The sequence below is a fragment of the Genypterus blacodes genome, unplaced genomic scaffold, assembly GCF_046128005.1.
Source record: "Genypterus blacodes isolate CSIRO-AG114 ecotype Tasmania unplaced genomic scaffold, CSIRO-AGI_Gbla_v1 ptg000240l_1, whole genome shotgun sequence".
In the NCBI taxonomy this organism is placed as follows: Eukaryota; Metazoa; Chordata; class Actinopteri; order Ophidiiformes; family Ophidiidae; genus Genypterus; species Genypterus blacodes.
Window position 1 is genome coordinate 359,874 of NW_027467038.1, and position 18,470 is coordinate 378,343.

An 18,470-nucleotide genomic window follows, 5' to 3' on the forward strand; every position below is an offset into this window, starting at 1 on the left:
TGGCAGAGCAGAGAGAGAGAGAGAACAGTTCAACCACTCTGAGGTGGAATAAAAAAAAAGAATTGATGTGACCTTTTTCATAGTTGATTAAATACTCAAGAACGAAAACCACTTCTAGATCCAACTTTGATGTTCCTGCAGATAAATACATTTCTTTTTTGCAGCTGTTAAGAAAAGTGTCATCATCAGTTCATACGGGTAAGAGGAGATAAGCTGAGTAACAGATACTGGAACCAGAGGTGAGTGACAAACATTCAGTCGGTTTGTCTTTTATTCTCCAATGCACAGATTCTGTTTCATCACACACATTTAGCCCTCGTGAAATGTTCTTCTTCATGGGGGCGAAGGGGGGAAGGATTGTTGAATTTAAATGAAAATCATGTTGCCTAATAGTTTTTCATATATTAAATAAATTCTAAACTAATTTCACAGAAGCCACACATCAAAGACTACTTCTTTAAAAAAAAAACTACAAATTATAAATGTTTCTTTTTTGTGACAAAGGTTTGTCTTTACAAACGTAATTCTCATCAAACTACCAAAGAGCTCACAGCTGTACAGACTCACTGCACTCACAGTAAAGAACCTGTAACATATTGGTATTATCACAGTGTTGAAATGAGGATTACAACTACAATTACACAGAACTAGTTCCAACAATGTGTCTGTTTACTGTGTTTACTGTGTTTCTTAGTGGCAGGTTTCCCTCCTCTTACTGAGGGGACTTTACACTCTGACATGTAAATGGGAGGCAAAGCAGTCAGAAGGGGAAGTTAGCGGAGAGTTTCCCCGAATGAGGGAGATGAAAATATACAGAATATATCCAACTATACCCGAACGAAGAAATGGATCACGGAATAGTTGGCCAGTGTTCCAAAACTAAACTGGCCTAAAGAAAGAAGGCGCTGACGTACTCTAACAGCAACAACAGACATTACTGTGCAGCTGAGCTTATACCACTGATGGATGGGTCATGGATGTTGCCAGTACGTTCATGTCTGTTCAGTCAGATCTGGATCTATGCAGCAAATCATAGCAAAAATATTGATAAATGTCAAAACTTACAATGTTAAGAAATCTCCCTTACAATCCTGGATTTGTGTCCACGCATCAAACCGATTGATTTGTGGGTTCACAGTCATTCACATCACGTTATGAGCCAGGGTAAGTTAAGAAATGTCACTGTTATGAATGTGGCTTGATTCAAAACAGTGCTTCACTTTTAAGAGAACACACACACACACACACACGTACGCACACACACTCTTAGCAGTACATGATTTATTCTGACATGTTAATGTGTTAGAACCCTCCGTTGTTAAATAAAGAGGTACAGTAGCATGGATGTGTCACACTGTTGTCACCATGGACGATCATAAACAAAGACACAACACACAAACAATGAAACTACACTCAGAAGTGTGAAAATAGCATGAAAACAAACACGTCAAACAGATGACTTCCTTTTAGGGGCCAACATCCCTTCAAAATCCACATGCAACCTCTCAAACACGCATGTACACACACACGCACACACACTTCCCACCTATGTCTGCTTACCACTACACACACACACACACACACACCACCAGCCTTCCTCATTGTGCTCACATGCAGCGCTCTAATACACTTCCTGTTTGCTCTGTTTTGTGAGTGGCAGTGTGTGCGTATGTGTGCGTGTGTGAAGTGCAGCCCGGGACTACAACTACAAACAGCTCACACAGGCTGATTTCACACTGGTTTGACTGAGCGGTGAGCTGCTGCTGCTGCTGCTGTCGTGCCCAGGATGTGGCTTCGCCTGTCAAAGCGTGATGCCAGCGCTGAATGAATGGCAGAGCTGCTGAGCCAGAGACACTTGGATTTGGACCCTTTGAACTCTTTGGACCCTTTGGACTCTTTGGATACAGACTGAGACTATGGATGCTGGATGGTGAACCAAAGGTAAGAGAATCTCTGCCTTGTAGTGGTTTCATCCTGTAGGGAACAAACGACAACTGTGTCATTTCTTATCTGTTTTTTTGTTTGTATGTTTGTGTTTACTCAGTTCCTCAACATCAGAAGAAGTGTCACCTGAAACCACAGTAAACTCTGTCTTTAAAGGTCTTTCTGTCTATCTGTCTCTCTCTCTCTCTGTCTGTCTGTCCATGTACAAAAAGGTGTGTTGTCCATCATGGCGAGTTGATTGACAGCGTGGGTGTTTGCAGTGCTGATGGGAAATAAAGGTGGGCATGGGGATGACATCACTGACAGAAGAGGAAGTGAATTTAAAGACCCCCGCAGCAGCGGTGGGGGGGGGGGGGGGGGGGGGAGACACACATTTGGGGACTTCTGCTTTGTGTCGGCTGACTTCTCCTCAGTCTTTACATACAAGGGGGAGGAAGTGGAGGGAAGCGCGGACGCACGTGTTTGCTGCCCGGACACGGATGAAACGTGTTTAAATGGATGCAGACACAGATTGAAAGCCGGTGTGTGAGCTGGTGTGTAAAGTGGGTTAGTGGACAGCAGGCGACGGAGAGTGTATGAGGGAACAGAAATCTGACACAACAGAGTGTGTGGTGGTTCTCTGAGGGCTCCACCCCACAGAGAAACTACAGAGCCAACGCCTGGATTCAACATCCTCCTCAGGGAGGAACCAAAGCACTTGGCAGCCACGTGGGGGGGGGGGGCAAAGGGGGGGGGCACAGTGATTGCTCAAGGTCACTTAAGGTGGCGACTGAATGAGACTGATCTTTATGTTTTTCACTCACTTCATCTCGAGCCGTCTGCTGTGTGCTGAACTCTGTGTGTCCATGTCAGCATTTGCATTTTCTGCCTCTGACTGCGTCCACAGTTGAAGTTATTAGTTACTTTGTTGGTGAATGTAAACTTTAATCCAGCACATTTACGCATTTAACTCAACTCAAATTGTGAAAATCCCCCAAAAGTGCAGAACGTTTGTTTTTGTAGGTGAAAGACAAAAATTTGGGGGAATTCTCTCATTTCATTCCAACATTTCTGTCACACTGCACCTCCTTTCTAACGCATGAACCAGAAACACAGAACACAGGACCTCCTCTACTTTAAATGAAGTAAATTAGAGCTTTTTCCATAATTGGCTGTTATTTGATGGAGCAGAAAATCCATTACAATCATCGCTTTAACATTTTAAACCTGTGTTTGGCGTAATTGTCTGGTGTTCTGTTGCGTCCAGCCGGTCAGGTGATGATGCACAGGATGGCGTCGCCCCCATTAGACTCAGTACACTTTGTCTCCTTGTCTTGTGTCTTTGTGTTGATTGTGTGTCAGACTGTGAAGCAGCTAAGTCAGTACTTCGATCAATGAGTCGTGTTACAGTCACACACGGAATACAAAATGAAGACGAGGGTTTCAACACAGCAAATCTGAAGCTCATCCTCCATGCAGAAGTGTTCAGTGCTGTTTTTGATCTCACGTGGTGCGGAGGTGTGGGCTGTCATCCCGGGCGCTGCAGCGTGTTTTTCACATCCTCACTTCCTGTTTGTCTCTTTATGGCTGCGTTATCAAGTACATCTTCATCTTCACCTTTTACCTTTTCCTTTGAAGTCAACGCCCCCGTACACATCCTACACACACACACACACACACACACCTCCTACACACACACACACACACACACACACACACACACACACACACACCTGTCACACACTCATTCAGAAACATCATTCTGTACGTTTTCCACACATTTCTCACTTCTTTTTCATGTAGTTTCATTCAGAGGCGATGTCGTTTAACCCTTTAACTCGATGGACAAAGAGTCACTCAGTCCTGTTAGCTGAAATCAAGAAGGAGCTCTTATTTGCATTCATCACATGTTTATCAGGGTTTATTGAGGCAGTAAAAGAAGGTTAACAAACCAACATGTGTGTGTTCAGTAGTGTGTGTGTGTGTGTGTGTGTGTTTCTTTATGTCTCAGCTACACTCTAAAAAGTAATTCAGGGGACCTTTTACCACCAATTAATTAGATGCATGGTTGCAAGATAAAAATTCTAATTTATTGATTTAGATCAATTTTTTAAGTTGCAAACATTATTTTGATGAGTTGTGTTTACATAATAATGTTGGTAATTACATCAACTTAATATTGTGTGTAATTTAGACTCAAATTTCTGTGTTAATTGATTCAAAACAAAATTCAAGTTGTAGTAACTTAATGAAATTGGCTTGGTAACTTAATTTTTCTCCACCTTGAGTTCAAGTCCCCTCCCCCCCACGTAACATGCCTGGAGATTCAGACAGTTAAGACTGTGTGTTAGAGGACCTGTAGCTGAAGAAATAAGTAACAAAGGAAATTTTCAAGGTGACTATAATTTCATTTACAAATAAATTCTACTAAAGCAATGTATTTGGGCATATTCTCAATTGTAATATGACCAATAGTGGACCCATGCACAGACGTTAGGCTACACCTGCTAATACAGTTGATGGAATATGTTGTACTACTATATGTAGCTAACGCTAGTCATATTTAGCAGTGTAATTTGGCCATCCAACCCTTTATTTTAGCATAACAGTGAAGAATGATAAAGTTTCATTTGACAAATCTGCTCAGCTAGAGAGGGCTTTTCATTTGTGCTGTGGGGAGGAAAATCATGATTAATTGCTTATTTGTGTAACTGTCAACTACATTGTGTAATCTAAATTCATTTGCTCATTTCATCCAATGTTGCTTTTATGTCTATGTTAGGTGAGATATTTGTATTGTAAATTGGACTTTGGTTACTATTGTGATACAACTTACAGTTTGGAAAAACTAGTTGATGCAACTAAATTTTTTGAGTAATCAACTTTAAAACTTGTGTTAATGCTACCAATTATTAAGTAAGCGGTAATTAAAATACATTTGATTGTAGCGGAAATGCTAATTCCCCTAACTCAATGTAGTTTGTTGGTTAAACATAATTTCATTAGAAGTTGTAGTAACTCAAAAAGATTGATGCAAACTCTTGCGTTAATTTTTTTTGTTGAGCCAATGCTTTTGTTTTTAGAGTGTAGAATCTGCACATGTTCCACCAGTTTGACACAAAGGCAGAGTGAAAACAATCCGGCACTCAGAAGGAAGAAAGAGAACAATCTAACCCCTCGGTTTGTTCATAATATAATTGAATGACCTCATTTATGTGCAGAAAGGAAGTCAATCATGACAGCGGACGATTCAATCCATCTGCATAAGTTGTTCAAACTCATTTCTAAATCAAATGAGGACTTAATGAAAGACTTAAACAAAAATGGATAAAGGAATCCGGTGCAGAGAAGAAGAAGAAGAGCCTGCTCAGAGCTCATCCCTCCTGTGTGTGTGTGTGTGTGTGTGTGTGTGTGTGTGTGTGTGTGTGTGTGTGTGTGTGTGTGTGTGTGTGTGTGTGTGTGTGTGCCAGTCCCACCGGTAGTCGTTGTTTGGACTAAAAGGAAGCACTTAGTTACAGTTGAGCTTTGGAGTGGCACTGTTGTTGTTTCCTAAAGTCATAAGGAGCCGGTTCACATCCAGTAGGTCAGCAGAGAGAGAAGGGGGAGGGGCCTCTATCAATCCAGGGGGTCAGACAAATCACAAACACACTCAAAGCCTCCTCTCTGGTCTGTGGGAGTGGATCTGAGAGGCTGATCACACCACAACAATAGGGAGGCACCTGCTTCCTCAGCCGTACAGGGAAGCCATCTTCCTGTTAGGAAGCAGTTGGTAATGGGATCATTGGGAGAGATGGGAGGAGGCCTGTGAAGAGACGAAAGGAAGGAGGGGAAAGAGAGGAGAGCAGGAGAAAGAGAAGAAGATAGAGACGCTTGCTTTGCCTGGAAACTGTGGTCATTGGCAACATCGGATCTTGAGGCTGATCTATGTCAGATGGAGCTGCAGGTCAGGACTTCAGGACTTCCTGATCAGCCAGGAGAGACAGGAACCTGGAGCCTGTGAGTTCATCAGAGGAGCAGCTTGAAATGAAGGAGATGAGGAGACAGACCAGCACACGCTGGGAGCTGCAGAAGCCTTTGGAACACAAGAGCATCACACTGCTCCCAACAAGCTCTCAAAGTGGAGAACCAGCAGCACTTTGAGGAGCACCTGTCCTGTCTGTCTGTGCAGAGAGAGACAACCTTGAGAACCTACAGAGCCAGTATCTGAGGAGACATTCAGGAGAGCCTCACAGTTGGAGCTGAAGCGGCCGCGGAGTTGAAAAAGCTTTAATCAGACATGGAGGTGCAGGAGAAGCAGCAGCAGTCAGAGAGGAGTGTGATCAGAGGCCGGCTGAGAGGGGGAGGGAGGTGAACAGGCACTCAAATTGGCAACAGCTGTGCGAAGAAACAGCTCTGTGGTCTGCTGTGTGTGCGTGAGTGAGAGTGGCCAGTGAGATCTACTCAGCTGATCACACAGGTGTGGATCGTCGGCAGGCTATGGGGAGAAGATCCCAGGATAACAGCAGGTGTTACCCAGACAACTCAGCAACAAAGGTAAAAGAGGCGTCCTTGGTTCTAATGTGACATTGAAGTTTAGACAATCCAATCAATGAAACCTGTTTTCACTGTAGGTTGTGTTCCATTGAGGTGACGTAACACCACCAGGGTCCTGAGTCCACTGTGGCTCTGCTGCTCTGACTGATCCAGAGTCACCCAGTTTTGGTCGATGCGCGTGTCCCCTGACTGTTGTTGAAAAAGTGGAAGTGGCCTTGTTGAGTCTCGGGGCGTCACTGCATACATCCTCTTACGAAACACCACTGACGCCTTTGCAACATAACTCGCAACTCCATGTAAACAACCGTGATGACGAGCTGGAGATGAGAGCTGAGAGGCTGAGGTTTGGGTGTGAAAAGAGGCCGTTTGGGTGTAGGAGAGGCTTTGATCAGTTCACCCTGGGGCGTCTGTTGTCTTAGTTTGTCACAGGTTCGATTCCAGCTGGGGAACTCTTCTACTTTGTGTCTGCGTTGAAAATCTCCTAATTCTCCAGCTTGTGTTGCCACTTTGCCACTTTCCCTCTGTACAGCCGCCTCATCTCAAAGACTCGGCCTCTTTTTATTACCTTCATGTGTCTCCATTGAACCCGGGGAGCCTGAGCGCAGCAGCCCCGGTGGCTCTGACTTATTAGTTCCTTCCACACTTAACCTGGCTGCGGTCCAGCACCGTCCAGAGCTCGGACAAAGGCCGGAGCGCTCGGCAGCAACGCTCGGTGCCACTCTCGGACACTTCTTGGACACAATGCCCCTCTGGGGAGGTGGGAGTGCTGAGAAAAGGCCTGCGTGGATGTGTTGTTTACATGTGGAGTCGTCTGTATTGTTGCGGCTCATAGGAACAGCAGAGAAGTGAGAGAGCGTCATTGAGATTCATTCCTCTGCCCTCCTGAACTCCGACTTGCACACGCTTCCTGTCTCAGTTCCCCACCGGCGTTAATGACTGGTTGTACAGTGTGTGTGTGTTTACGTGTGTACATTGTGTGTACAAATGCAAGCAAGAAGTCAGAGCCGTAACTTGTAACCAACTTCTGCCGTTATTTTGCTGCTTTAATGCCATTAAAGGATCCATCAGTGTGTATATTAGATATTTCCTGCGTCTTGGCTCTGTGTGTGTCAGCTGGAGGTTATTTGTGTGTGGGTGTGAGTGTGTTACTTTTCTTTTTTTTTTTTTCTCTGATAAGACTTTTTTTCCTGTCTAATGGGGAAATTCTGTCAGGGGAATTTGTCATCAACATTTCCAGTGTATTTTGGTGTCTGATGCTCATCTCCGTCTCTATCTCCCGCTGATGATCTCACTGGAGATGTGGTTTCCTCTCGATAACTAGAGAATATGGTTTAAAACCTCTGAACCCTTGATTCCTTTGTGTCAGATGGAATTGTTCAGGTGTTCAGAAATCCCCGATGGTTGGAGAAGCTTTGTCCCCTTCGTGTTAAGGGAAGTGTTTATGCTTCTGCTTCTCAAATTTGGATGTTTTCCCGTGTTTGCACAAATGTCCAACGTGAGTCAATTCCAGTATGAGTCACGGCACATATGCTTTAGAAAATAGATAGTGTGACAACAGCAACTTTGTAAAATTCCCTATTCTGAGCAATTGCTTCATTCAGTGTTTGTCTATAACGCGAAACAATCACAAGTGTTATTTTAAGATTAGTTTCTAGCATTTCACTTTACGTACATTGAAAGAGACGCAGAGGCAGATGTAAAGAAATGCCAAGAATCTGTATTTTCACTGTGTATTGGTCCAAAACATCACTTATCATGTTGACGCAGACACATTTGGCTTGCGTGTCTTCACTGTCCCCATGAGTTCTGGCCCTCGTCATCCTCGCCTGGCCTCCCAAAAATACAGTGCATCACGTGAAACTGCAGTAATGAACTCTGTGCATGTGGTCGGTTATCTTTTCACTTTGCTTTGTAGAAATAAAAACCCTTCCTGTTGTTTTGTGTGCCACAGTTGTTGGTTCTGACTCACAAAGGCAGCCGGCTTTGATAAATCTGCCAATCTGATGTGTGGTTGACATCTTCTCATGCACAGATGTGAGGCATTCAGAACAGAAGTGAAACGACTCGCTGCATGTGCGGGGACTCCTCACTCGCTCTGTGAAAAACACTCAAATGCAACCAAGCCAGTGAGTTACTGCGTGAAAGGACAGATACAGATACAGAGCCACCTAATGTGCAAACTTCACCTCATTTAATTAGAGATTTTAGAGTTAAGTCCCTAATTAAGATAATAAAGATGTCAGGTCAAATACAAAACAGGCAATTTTGCTCCTCAGGAAATTCAGTGACACCTGGTTAATGCACCACACCTGAAGTTTCAGTATCCATGGCAACAAAGCCAACCTCTTGTTTGTTTTGTTTTTCCTGTCTTCTGAGGCTCATTTTCATAAAGTCCAGTTAGACCAGCGTTTATGCAAAACACGCTGCTGTGTGTGTGTGTGTGTGTGTGTGTGTGTGTGTGTGTGTGTGTGTGTGTGTGTGTGTGTGTGTGTGTGTGTGTGTGTGTGTGTGTGTCCGCACGCGTGCTTGTGTGCGTGCGTTCATTTAAAGGGACATGGAATATATGGATGAGGAGCTCTATGTGACACACACACACTCTCTCTCCTGTCTGTCCACAGAAGCTGAATGGTGAAGATGCAGCACACGTCGTGCACAGAGGACCGGATCCAGCACGCACTGGACCGCTGTCTGGACGGGCTCAGGCAGAGCCCCACAGCAGCACATCACTGGAACGGTGAGAGCGCTCCCACAATCAAGGACCTCCTGCTGTGAGGCTCCTGTCACACAAAACCCTGACATCTTCACAAAAGGTCAAACTGTCAAAGGAGTTCTGTAACTCTATCACTTTACCTTTATCGGCAAATTGGTGAACTTCTGCTGCGATACATAGAAGGAAGGGCACACAGACAAATACACACACAGTCTTCTTCACCACCTCGTTTACCATCAGAGCACGCTGACACGACCAGAAACCACTTGTTTGTTCTCACTTTCTCCATGCGAGCGCGGCGGTGACACAGCCTGATGCTGTTGTTGTTGTTGTCGTTGTTGGCGGCGCTGTGCTGAGATCATCGGCCGCGTGACTGGGTGCTTATTGGGGGAAGTTGTCTGACTTGGCGTGCCAGCTGGGAGGAAGCGATGGGTAGGGGCGGAGCCAATCAGCAGCAATGTCCAGACAGTATTAATATTTTAGTTTGAAATCTATGTTGACTTAAACATGTTGGAGATGTATCTAGAAGGACCAATCAGACTCGGGGTAGTTTAGGACCGATGGGTCTTACTGGAAGTGTTGAAGGTTCAGTGCCCTCCTTTTGAATCAACACGCACACACACCTGATACAGTCAGTTGGCTGCTTTTAAGGAAATCAAGATAAGAATCTAACCCTAAAGATTCAGCATATGACACAGATATTTTTGTTTGCCGAGCGTCTGCGTGCTGATGTGTTGATGCTTTGACTTCCTTGGCAAGTGAGATGTGAAACTTCAGAGCTGGGTGGTCTAATATAGAGCTCAGCGGTGGCGGCGAGAGGCCATAACGGGTCCGTCAGCCGTTTGTGTGCCGCGTGGTGTATAGATACAAACGTGCTTCACTCTTTCCTCTCGTGTCTGAGATCTATCTGTCATTTCCATCTCACTCGATGAAAACATATTTCCATCCCTGATAACCCAAGATAATCAATTTCCCCAAATTGCCTCTCATTTTTGCGATAGCTGACTTTAACTTTCCGAGATTTGACACTTTTACATTTGAACAGTCCTTCCTCACTGAAACACCGTCTAAATTCCATCTGTGTTGCGTTTCAGTGCTGATGTGCTCGGCGGGTCAGTCGATGAACCGCTGGAGCCTGGAGGAGCTGGTGAAGAGGGACCCGGAGAACTTCCTCATCCTCCTGCAGCAGATCATCAGAAAGACCAGAGAGGTGAGAGGAGGGTTTGGCAAAGGTCTCGGGAGAGAAATTGCATTTATCAGTAAAGGTCTCATCACTGTCATCTCTCTCTTTCTCTCTCTCGTGTGTGTGTGTGTGTGTGTGTGTGTGTGTGTGTGTGTGTGTGTGTGTGTGTGTGTGTGTGTGTGTGTGTGTGTGTGTGTGTGTGTGTGTGTGTGTGTGTGTGTGTGTGTGTGTGTGTGTGTGTGTGTGTGTGTAGGTGCAGGAACAGTGTCAGTATGAGCTGGTGGCTCCTCTCGCTATCATGTTCTACTCCACGCTGCTCCAGGTAATCATCTCCGTCTGTCAGCCTGATCTCTAAAACGCACATTCAAAGATCCACCACCTCCAAATCCACTTCATAGTATTTGACACCTTAAAGAGTCTTTACATCCACACTGAGTCCTGCTGTGGAATTGTAGATGTTTGCAAGTGGCCGACGTCTTTATTTATAACACGCTTTGGTCATTTTTGTTATTTTAGTTCCTGAGAGAAATCTCCCCTGACAAAGCAACAGCTACATTTAGATTGTGAAGTCTCGTCATTCCCATTTTCTTCAGGGAATTTCCCAATTTATATTATTATTAATAGTCTTTATACTCCAGAGACACTAATCCACCTCTTTGTATGAACAATAACATTTCCTCCATAGACTCTCACACAGTTTGCCAATCATACAGCTTAAACTGCTGAGTGGGCTCGTTCTTCTGACCCCCTGGGATCTTTGTTTGTCTCCTCAGACGCCATTTTGTCCTCCTGGCACGGAGCTGCTGGAGGAAGCCAGCAAGGTGTTCCGCTCCTTCCTCACCTGGCCCGAGCCGTACAGCGGCGTGTGCAAGAACCTCCTCTCCACACTACAGCTGGAGGTCAAAGCTCCAGGTAGATATGGAGGAGTTCGTCGCTGCTGTTCACATCTCTTGCATACGGTCGCCACCTAGTGACGAGGCCGAGAAATGCATTTAGCCCCGAGCCCCCTGCTATTAACTGTACTTGTATTAACAACAGTAACAGGAAGCTGATAAGGCTGCAGGATGAAGTGGGAACTTCTTCATACTGATGTGATATTGTGTGAAAGCGGATGCAACACAAAGAAAATAAAACAAAAAAAGCAGAACATCTGAGGTTTACAGTAAAGGGGTCAAAAGAGCAACAACAACACAACCTTCTGTTACCGTCCGCAGCAGCTCACTCACACTTTCACACACAACATTTCTCCTTTTCTGTCTTTCCCCCTGGCAGGTATCTCCTTTCAGAGGCTGGTGAGAGAGGAGCAGGGCCTGAACTCTGCCAGCCAGAGCCCCAAAACAATGTAGGTCCACCGTTTATCTTCTGTTCTCTCTTCCCCACAGATACGCACGTTTCTCTGCGAAACCTCCGCGTTATCTTCTGGTTTCTGAGTGAAACGATGACGAAAGTTGTTTATCTCGCACGTGTCGGCAGTTACCGCAAAGGTTATCAGATTAGAGGTATTAGAGGTAAACAATGATCTGAGAGTCACTGGGACGTGTCACACAAGTCTGCAGACGACAGATGATAGAGAAGGAGAAGAAGAAGGGAAGGTTTTGGTTAAGCAAACATAAAATGAAAATGCAAGAAAGAGAGAGAAAGAAAACTGCCTCATCGCAACAGTTTGAAAAAATAAGTTTCGATTTGTTTGTTAGTATTCTCACACATAAGAGGGCGCTGATGTTGATTTGTTTGGACCAAACGGTGAGATCCCCTCCTTTCTCCCTGCTACCATTAGATTTAAACCGCAAGCTGAAAAAAAAGGCCAAACCAAGCGACATCACTGTGAAGACTCATATCATGTGTTACGCTCACGACCTGGAGAGTCCCTTCTGGCACCACAAATCCCCGATTACATCTTGTGAGTCATATAGTGTACATGTGTGTGTCTGTGACCTAGAACCGTGCTGCTCATCAACCCCAGCGAGGTTCCAGCAGACTTCCTGTCGGTGGCGGAGCAGCTGGGTCGCGTTCAGCACTCGCAGAGGGAGACGTACATCACCCTGATCAAACACGCCTTCCAGTCCACCCTGGGAACCAAGTACCCCCTACAGTGCATCCACAAGGCCCTGCAGGTAGGCCACAGACCCTGAGCGGTGAGGGTGCGTGCCTGTGTGTGTGTGTGTGTGTGTGTGTGTGTGTGTGTGTGTGTGTGTGTGTGTGTGTGTGTGTGTGTGTGTGTACCTGTGCCGCGTGGTTTCATGCCCCACAATAATCCTCACAGGTACAAAGCGTGAACGAGCTGCATGAGATCTTCTCGGCTGTCAGCGACATCTTAGAGGAGGCTGCTGCCATGGGTGACGCGGTGAAGGGACGGACGCACGTGACCCAGGGACTGGAGGGACTCAGGGAGAGGCTGAGCGTCCCCGCGTCCAACGGAAGGAAAAGTGACGGTGAGAGAGCAGTCTGATGAACGCCTCAGCTCAGATGTTCACTTTGGTTTCCGGTGGATTCACTCTGACAGGTTGTGTGTTTGCTCCTCTCTCTCTCTCTGTCTCTCTCTGTCAGGAATGCTCCAAACTCTACCACTGCCCACAGCCAAGTGCTACATGTTCCACTGGGTTAAAGATAACTTTGGTAAAGGATCACCATCAGTTATTGATCCACACGATGATTCACCTTCAGGTCTGCTCATCATCATCTATTTTGTTGTTGTTGTCACAGATGTTCTAAATACCCTTTTGGACCATACTGAAGAGGAAGAGGAGATAGACATTAATGATGAAGATGAGGATGATGAGATTGACAATGAAGAAGACGATGATGAAGAGGAGGAGGAACAAGAAGTGGAGTTGCCTTCCATGTCTACCATCTCTAATGACTGTAGTGTGAACCATCGCGCCTCCACCTTCTCCACCATGTCCTCCCTGTCCACTGCCTCCAAAGACTCCATGATCTCCACCTTGTCCATCGCCTCAGAGTCCTACTCTCCGTCCCTCTTCTCCGTCACCTCCAGTGCTGACAGTGACTTCTTCGAGGAACTCGACGACTGCATCTCGTCGTCTCCCGCCTCTGAGAAATCCTCACCAAGGTCCAACAAGACGTCGGCCCGGCTCAGCCAGCACCTGTACCGGCTCTTCGTCAAACCAAAGAGCTCACGGTTACCAAACCGAACCAAGAGCTTAGGGACCACGGAGGCCAAAAAGCTTTTACTGGTGCGACAGACTCGCTCCAACTCACTCCCCCAGCAGGTTCACCTACACAACCCTGAGCCCTACGTCCCGCGTCAAACTCAGACGCTCAAACACATGTGCTTCCGGCGGAGGCCCATCCTCAGCAGCGACGAGGACAGCATGAGCACCACGCTGAGGGTGGTGGTGTTCGGAGCCGATCACGTCGCGGGAAAGGTGGCCCGGGCCTACAACAACCTGAGGAGGAAGGAGACTGCGTGTCCACGTCTCAGCAGGGCCTTCAAGCTTGAGTTCTACTTCGTTCCTGTGAGGAAGGACTCGGGGTCGAGCGGCCTGAAGTCTCCCAGCTCTGTGGCACCAAAAGGGCACGTTTCAAAAGGAGCATTGTTGTCCAGCGTGAGTACAGTTGCTTAAGTCCTCATTAAATCCTGTTAGGGAATCCATAAATTGTTTCCTCAGTGAAAAAGGTTGTCTCTTTGGCGCCTCCTACTAATGGAGTCTGATATAGGAAAATCCTTTGCACCCTTAAGCAATACCACCTTTCAATGCAAAACAGTTTTGAGACATTTTCAACAGTACGTGTAGATCTGGAAGAAGGAGAAGATGATTATGATGATGTCTGTACAGATCTGAGCTGTAAGAAGTTAGTTGATATTTAAAGAAAGCTGTCTTCTGCTGCTTTGTTTTGATTTGGCCCTTAGGATATGAACCTCCTGAGCACAGAGGACAGCACCAATGACATCGCTCACCTCCTCGGCATGTTGGACCCTTGGTACGAAAGAAACACGCTGAGTCTGCTCAACCTGCCCGCCAACGTCGTCTGCCAGGTACACAAACAAACTGTGACCTAACCGAGGAGTCAAACAACATGGCCGACCTCCTCTCAGATGTTAGGGCTTTATGAGAGCAGCAGATAAACCAGCGTGATAATCTGCACCGGCTCAGATTATTCCAATGTCTTTTGTCCCGCAGCAAACTTCAAAAACAGAGTCGGAGTCTTACGATAGTTCGTACGAGCAGCGTCTGCCCATCCTGGCCGACCTGGTGCTGTACTACTGCCGCTACGCCACCCGGCCGGCTCTGATCCAACTCTACCAGGCCGAGGTACACACAGTCTTCTTCGCCACATTTCACTCTTGTCTCTTTTCGTAGCCCTTCATTCTTACTTGTTGTTGTCCAAACCTAATGGCAACTGACTAACATAAGGCCCCAGTGCATTCTGGGTCTTCAGCGTTGGGGTCTGGAGGCGCTCGATGAGTGATGGATTGTCTTTGGTGTTGCAGTTGACGTTGGCTGGAGGAGAGAAGAGGACAGAGGTGTTTGTTCATTCCTTAGAGCTCGGACACACGGCAGGAACCAGAGCCATCAAGGCCATGGGTGAGCTTGAGACACACACACACGCAAATTCACACACAAACACACACACACACACGACCCTGGCAACCATCGGGTACTGTCTGCCACATTTTCCATGCAGTATCATGCATCCTGGGTCCTATTGAGGTTGAGTCTGGACTACATTTATGACAGAGGAACATCTGCTGCTTCTGCATTATGATTCAGTGTCTGCTTCTACTGTCCCAGTTTCACTTGTCTTTACCACTCACACTGCTGACTTTTAATTCCCCCTTCTAGAATCTAGATGAACAAATTCAAGGAAAATTGCTTAAAAATGAGCCCACGCATCCGGTAGTTACTATGGCGATGGCTTTGCTTTGCACCGTTTCCTCATTATATCCTGATACGAAACAAAACCATTCAGCTTTGGTTGATGTAAGTTGCACATATATGAACTAAGCTGCTGTTTGTGCCTCTGTGAAGGTGCCGCCAGCAAGCGCTTTGGTATCGATGGCGACAGAGAAGCAGTGCCGCTGATATTGGAGGTGGTGTACAACAGGGTGAGAGATTAAAACCAACAGAAACATGGACCATCCGTCCCCTCTCAGTCCATCCTCACACACACTGCTGTCCATAAGAATCCACTTCCTGCTTAACTCACTTCCCCTTCATTTTCTTTGTTTTCTGTCGGAAACAACTCTAACCGCAGTAATCCGCTCTGTTCCTGTTCAGGTGGTGATTAGTGGAAGAAGCCAGTGGAAACAAGAAACCAAAGTTTGCACGTCGATAAACCTGACCAAAGCCTGCAAGAACCCAGAGGAACTAGGTACATCACTGCCACAACACACAATGGACACAAGGGATAAAGTGTTAATCTGCATTTTGGAGGAATTCAGTGGTAGGAGATGGAGTGAGGCCCATTTAAGCTTCACTGGTTATCAATACAAATGATAAGACATACGTTCCAAATGCAGTTTTCTAGTTCTCGAGGACTTTCGCTTGATTTCAGCTGAATTTTGAACGCTGAAGGTGAAGACTTCTATTACAAACGCGAGCAAGAGGTGGAGATTAGATAAGAGCTCTCCAGAGGTCAAAAGTCATATCTGATTTAATTTGTAGTTTAATTGCATTGTGGAGAAAACAGAAAGATTTTTAGTTGGTGACACTTTATCTAGAAAAGTCTTTAACATATATAGCAATAGGCCAAGTACCTATAAAATTCTCCAGAGCCTGATCATCTTGACATGTGAAGATCGAGCTGACTTTGTGATTTCCTGTATTTCTGCTCAGATTTCCAGGTGACAAATTCACTGAGAAGTTGATTTGGCTTTGTTGCACAACTACTTGTTGTGCTTGTTGCCTCCTGGATGTCTCTCTCTCTCTCTGTTCAAACAGTTTGAAACCACGAGATGTAGCTAATCACACTTTCCATCTCAACTCAGACTCAAAGATGGAATGTCTGCAGCTCACAATGACCGAGGTCCTGAAGAGGCAGAACTGCAAGAGCAAGAAAGGTTATAACCAGGTGAGCCAGACCTGATCTCAGCAGTGTGGGGGAGGTTTGTGGTTTTAGTCTTCAGGAAACATCTGCACCTGCAGCAGTGCGGTCACAACTCCACATACAGGGAAGATAACATCTCACAATCATCTCAGCTCAAGCTCTCATCTCCTGTCAGATGAGACCAAATGTTTACGAGCTGTGAGCACAAAGCCACAATAACACATCTGGCTTCAAGTGTTGTGACTCATTTGTTGTTCATTACTTTTATATTTGGAGATCTGACTTATTGCTGCCGTTACACATCTCTGCAACATAGAGCTGTAAGTCACTTCTTCTCTCTCCTGCAGCAGCTGAGCCTGACGGAGGTGAAGGTGGACAAGGTGCAGGTGAGCGGCACAGGAAACACCACGTTTGCTGTTTGTCTGGACCAGGATGAGAAGAAGATTCTACAGAGCGTCACCAGGTACAATAACCACACACACAGGAACTGATGTAGACATACACTGTCTGTAAGGAGGTGGAGGCTCCCCTTAGCAGGATGTCCTCTTAAATTATGTTTATAATTAGAACTATTTTTAAAATACCACAATTTGTATCTTCCTAACAGTATTACAAGTATTACACACTTCCTGTGTTCATTAATCCCTGCGTGTTCCTTTGTCCCCTGTAGATGTGACATATCAGTCTGCTACAAACCTGACAGCTCCACAGACTGGAGGCTGAGAAAACCCCAGATGTCCACTCAGATCCAGCCTCTTCATCCCACCTTCTGCTCCCTCCTCTGCCTGCCCATACTCACGTTCAGCGGGGCTCTACCTTGAGACCTCTGGCCTCTGCTCTGGGACAGGATCTGGAAAGCAGACGGTGAGGGCGAGCGATGATGAGACTCTGTTCTCTCATTCCTCCCTGGTTCCAGAGGCCTCGGTGGACAGGTTCTCACGCTGGAGGCCCCAAATGGGGGTCTTCAACACCTAAAACATGAACGGGAAAACTGCCAAACTGCAGATGTGGCTCAGCTGTGATGGTTTACACAAAATCACACAACCTAAGAAGGTCGAGGAGAGCCAAACGCATCATGTCGGCCAGATTTCTCTGGACAGAATCTTCATTCTTTCAGATGTCCACCATTGGGTAACATTTGGTAAAATGTGGCTGATTCTGCAGGATCACAGGCACAAACTAAAGAAAGCTGTGCTCTACCAAGACTGGGTCGTCCCGTCTGAATGAATCCATTAGTATACCAAATGTATTGATTTTGGATACTGGAAACGATCGCAAACTATGCTTGCAAGGACTTAAAAGACCAAAACCCTGACTGTTTGGTCCACACAGCTTTGGAAATAAAGACTCTATCTTGGTGACTGTTGAGCTCTGAGACTGAACACGGACACTGTGGATTAATACATGCTGTAAATAAGATTATAAAATATGGAACTGTGTATTTTTCAGAGTTTAACTTGAGCGTCGTTGGCACAAACATGTCGACGGCTCTCGCTCAGTTACAAAGATGCTGTTTTTACTATAACCACTAGGGGGGGCTGCGACCTTACCCTTGGCTTGTGTGCACAGAGTCGGCAGCGCTGAAATCTCACTTTGTAACGATTTCGATCTAGATTATGTGTTACATTTATTTACGTTCCTGAGAGTTTATTTACATTATTACAACCAAGACACGGGTAGAACTCGTTCGTTTTTAATGACGGTGCTTATAAAGTCCGTTCATATGCAGATGTTTGTTTAAAAACATGTAATTTGTTGCACTTTGATGTAGGTAGAAACGTGTCCTGCTCCCCCGGTGGAGAGAGAAGCGGCGCTGTATTCAAACATGCAATTCATTCTTAACATTTGAATAAACTAATTTCAATGAGGACCACAATCGGTCAATCAGTGGTGTTTATGTATCGCAACTTGAGCAAAAAATCTGTGGAAAATCAGTGCATGAATTTAATAAATTACAGATCAAATAAATGAAGTTAATTTACAAGTAAGATATACAAACAAACATATAAATAAATGAAGGAGGAAATAGACATAATAATTTGAATAAAAATATATGAAAGAATGGATACGTGAGAATGAACAAATACACACACACACACACACACGCATAAA

General features: G+C 45.5%; 1 protein-coding gene across 3 annotated transcripts; it reads left to right on the forward strand.

The window, feature by feature from the left end:
* The first annotated feature begins 1,572 nt into the window (after nt 1-1,572).
* Nucleotides 1,573-18,216, forward strand: pik3r5 (phosphoinositide-3-kinase, regulatory subunit 5). Of its 3 annotated transcripts, none has more exons than XM_076171143.1 (18): nt 1,573-1,941; nt 9,075-9,190; nt 10,261-10,376; nt 10,603-10,671; nt 11,123-11,261; nt 11,622-11,691; nt 12,289-12,463; nt 12,613-12,781; nt 12,897-12,965; nt 13,053-13,915; nt 14,221-14,346; nt 14,492-14,623; nt 14,803-14,896; nt 15,341-15,417; nt 15,590-15,683; nt 16,300-16,382; nt 16,709-16,821; nt 17,029-18,216. In XM_076171143.1, exons 2-18 carry the CDS (start codon nt 9,082-9,084, stop codon nt 17,177-17,179), a joined length of 2,649 nt encoding a protein of 882 aa, XP_076027258.1. In that variant the 5' UTR covers nt 1,573-1,941; nt 9,075-9,081; the 3' UTR covers nt 17,180-18,216. The 3 variants fall into 3 exon arrangements, with proteins under 3 accessions (XP_076027258.1, XP_076027256.1, XP_076027257.1); XM_076171141.1 differs by having other exon boundaries at nt 1,574-1,941; nt 16,706-16,821; XM_076171142.1 differs by lacking the exon at nt 1,573-1,941 and adding an exon at nt 5,440-6,456 and having other exon boundaries at nt 16,706-16,821.
* The last annotated feature ends 254 nt before the right edge of the window (nt 18,217-18,470 follow it).